Source organism: Pygoscelis adeliae, unplaced genomic scaffold, assembly GCF_000699105.1.
Source record: "Pygoscelis adeliae isolate BGI_AS28 unplaced genomic scaffold, ASM69910v1 Scaffold71, whole genome shotgun sequence".
Classification (NCBI taxonomy): Eukaryota; Metazoa; Chordata; class Aves; order Sphenisciformes; family Spheniscidae; genus Pygoscelis; species Pygoscelis adeliae.
This window is the reverse complement of record NW_008824356.1, coordinates 4,586,494-4,588,164: the sequence shown is the minus strand read 5'-3', so window position 1 is coordinate 4,588,164 and position 1,671 is coordinate 4,586,494. Positions and strand designations below refer to the sequence as shown.

Sequence of the window (1,671 nt, the reverse complement as noted above, 5' to 3'; positions counted from 1 at the left end):
ATTGCAGCCTATCAGTACTTAAAGGGGGTTTATAAAAAAGATGATGACAGACTTTTTAGCAGGGCCTGTTGCGACAGGACAAGGCGCAATGGCTTTAAACTAAAGCAGGGTAGATTTAGACTAGATAGAAGGAAGAAATTTTTTATGCCAAGGGTGGTGAAACACTGGCACAGGTTGCCCAGAGAGGTGGTGGATGCCCCATCCTTGGAAACATTCCAGGTGAGGTTGGAGGGGGCTCTGAGCAACCTGATCTAGTTGAAGGTGTCCCTGCCCACGGCAGGGGGGTTGGACTAGATGACCTTCAGAGGTCCCTTCCAACCCAAACTATTCTATGATTCTATGAAATGAAGAGAATGGTCACAGAAGTTACGTGGTCGTGGTGTCAGTACCAGAAACTTTTCTTAAGCAATCTAGTAGTGACGTTTCAGATTACACAGTTTTCACTAGAGAAAGGCAAACTTGGTCTCTGGAACTATTTGAAAGTAGATTAAAAACCAAGCTGGCAGGATAATGTGACAACAGAGAAATCTGCTTGGGCAGTAAGGAAAAATTCCGATAAAATATTTCACCAAAAAGAAAGAAGTGTTGCTAGAATTTCATCTAACTTCAGTAAAGCTTATCTGCATTTACTACCCTTTCCCTAGATATATATTTAAACCTAAATATAGATATGGAGATACCCTTCTAAAAATCTATGCAGGTTTTATGATTAAATATCTGTAAAATTTAATGCAACATTTGATTTTGTCAGACAGTAAAATAGTCTGCATGTATCAAACAGTATGGATATTATCAATTTAAATCGGTTATAAAGACTGCTGTTAGCCAGCAGCAGCTAAACACGCATTTCTTCAAACACAGACATTTAATTCTGTAGATGCTTTTAAAATCCAGCAGTGCTATTTAGTTACGCCAGCCACTCCCCAAAATTAGTACAAACATTATGATCTTAACATCTTTGCCCTTAATTTCTTTTCCTCTCAAAACAAAACGCGTGAAAGCTCTCAAACTTACTGAAATGTTTACTGTCTGCTTCTTTCTCAATTTTTTGGGGTCTATTTGCGCCACGACCACATCTGGGCATCGAGCTGCTTCAATCCTACAAAATAAAATCCAGTGGCCACATTTTTTCCTTTTTGTAACAGGTGGTTATATGCCAGATGTCTCTGAAATACTGCACCTGCGGAAATCTTCAGGTACGTGAAGCGCTGACTATACCGGCAATTCTTACAGAAGGTTTGACCTGAGAGCTACCCATCAAGTAATTCTCAGTTTCTACACGGCCGCTCTGGCCTCCTCGAAGCTTGCTTACACCCTAACTTGCCTGAAGCGCGGCAACGCTTCCCGCAGCGGGACCTCGGGAGGCCACCGCTGCTGGTACGGAGAGCCAAGAACTGGACCTCCATCTTCCTGTGGAAAACAGAGCAGCATCGGCCCCCAGAGCTGCGGATCGCTGCGGAGTAGCGAGCCCGCCGGGGCACGCGGCGCGCAGCGGGCGTTACACAGCCCTAGAGAAGCAGCAGCCTCCCCGAAAGCGCATGGGTTTAGACCCGATGCCGGAGGGGATCCCACCCCACCGGGTGCCCTGGGGAAGCGGCCCTTCGGGCTGCGGCTGGCAGGTTAACGGTAGCACGACGCAGCCGCCCTCCCGCACCCCAACGCGAAGCTCGG

The 1,671-nt window shown here is 46.3% G+C and overlaps 1 protein-coding gene across 1 annotated transcript in view; it reads right to left on the bottom strand.

The window, feature by feature from the left end:
* Positions 1 to 1,431, bottom strand: part of GEMIN2 (gem (nuclear organelle) associated protein 2) — a 9,175-nt gene extending 7,744 nt beyond the window's left edge. Inside the window, exons 1-2 of the mRNA XM_009319468.1 lie at positions 1,325 to 1,431; positions 1,015 to 1,099 (exon numbers count right to left, since the gene is read on the bottom strand). Of these exons, the coding sequence (XP_009317743.1) occupies positions 1,015 to 1,099; positions 1,325 to 1,431 (192 nt within the window). The remainder of the gene's footprint in view (positions 1 to 1,014; positions 1,100 to 1,324) is intronic.
* Between the last annotated feature and the right edge of the window lie 240 nt (positions 1,432 to 1,671).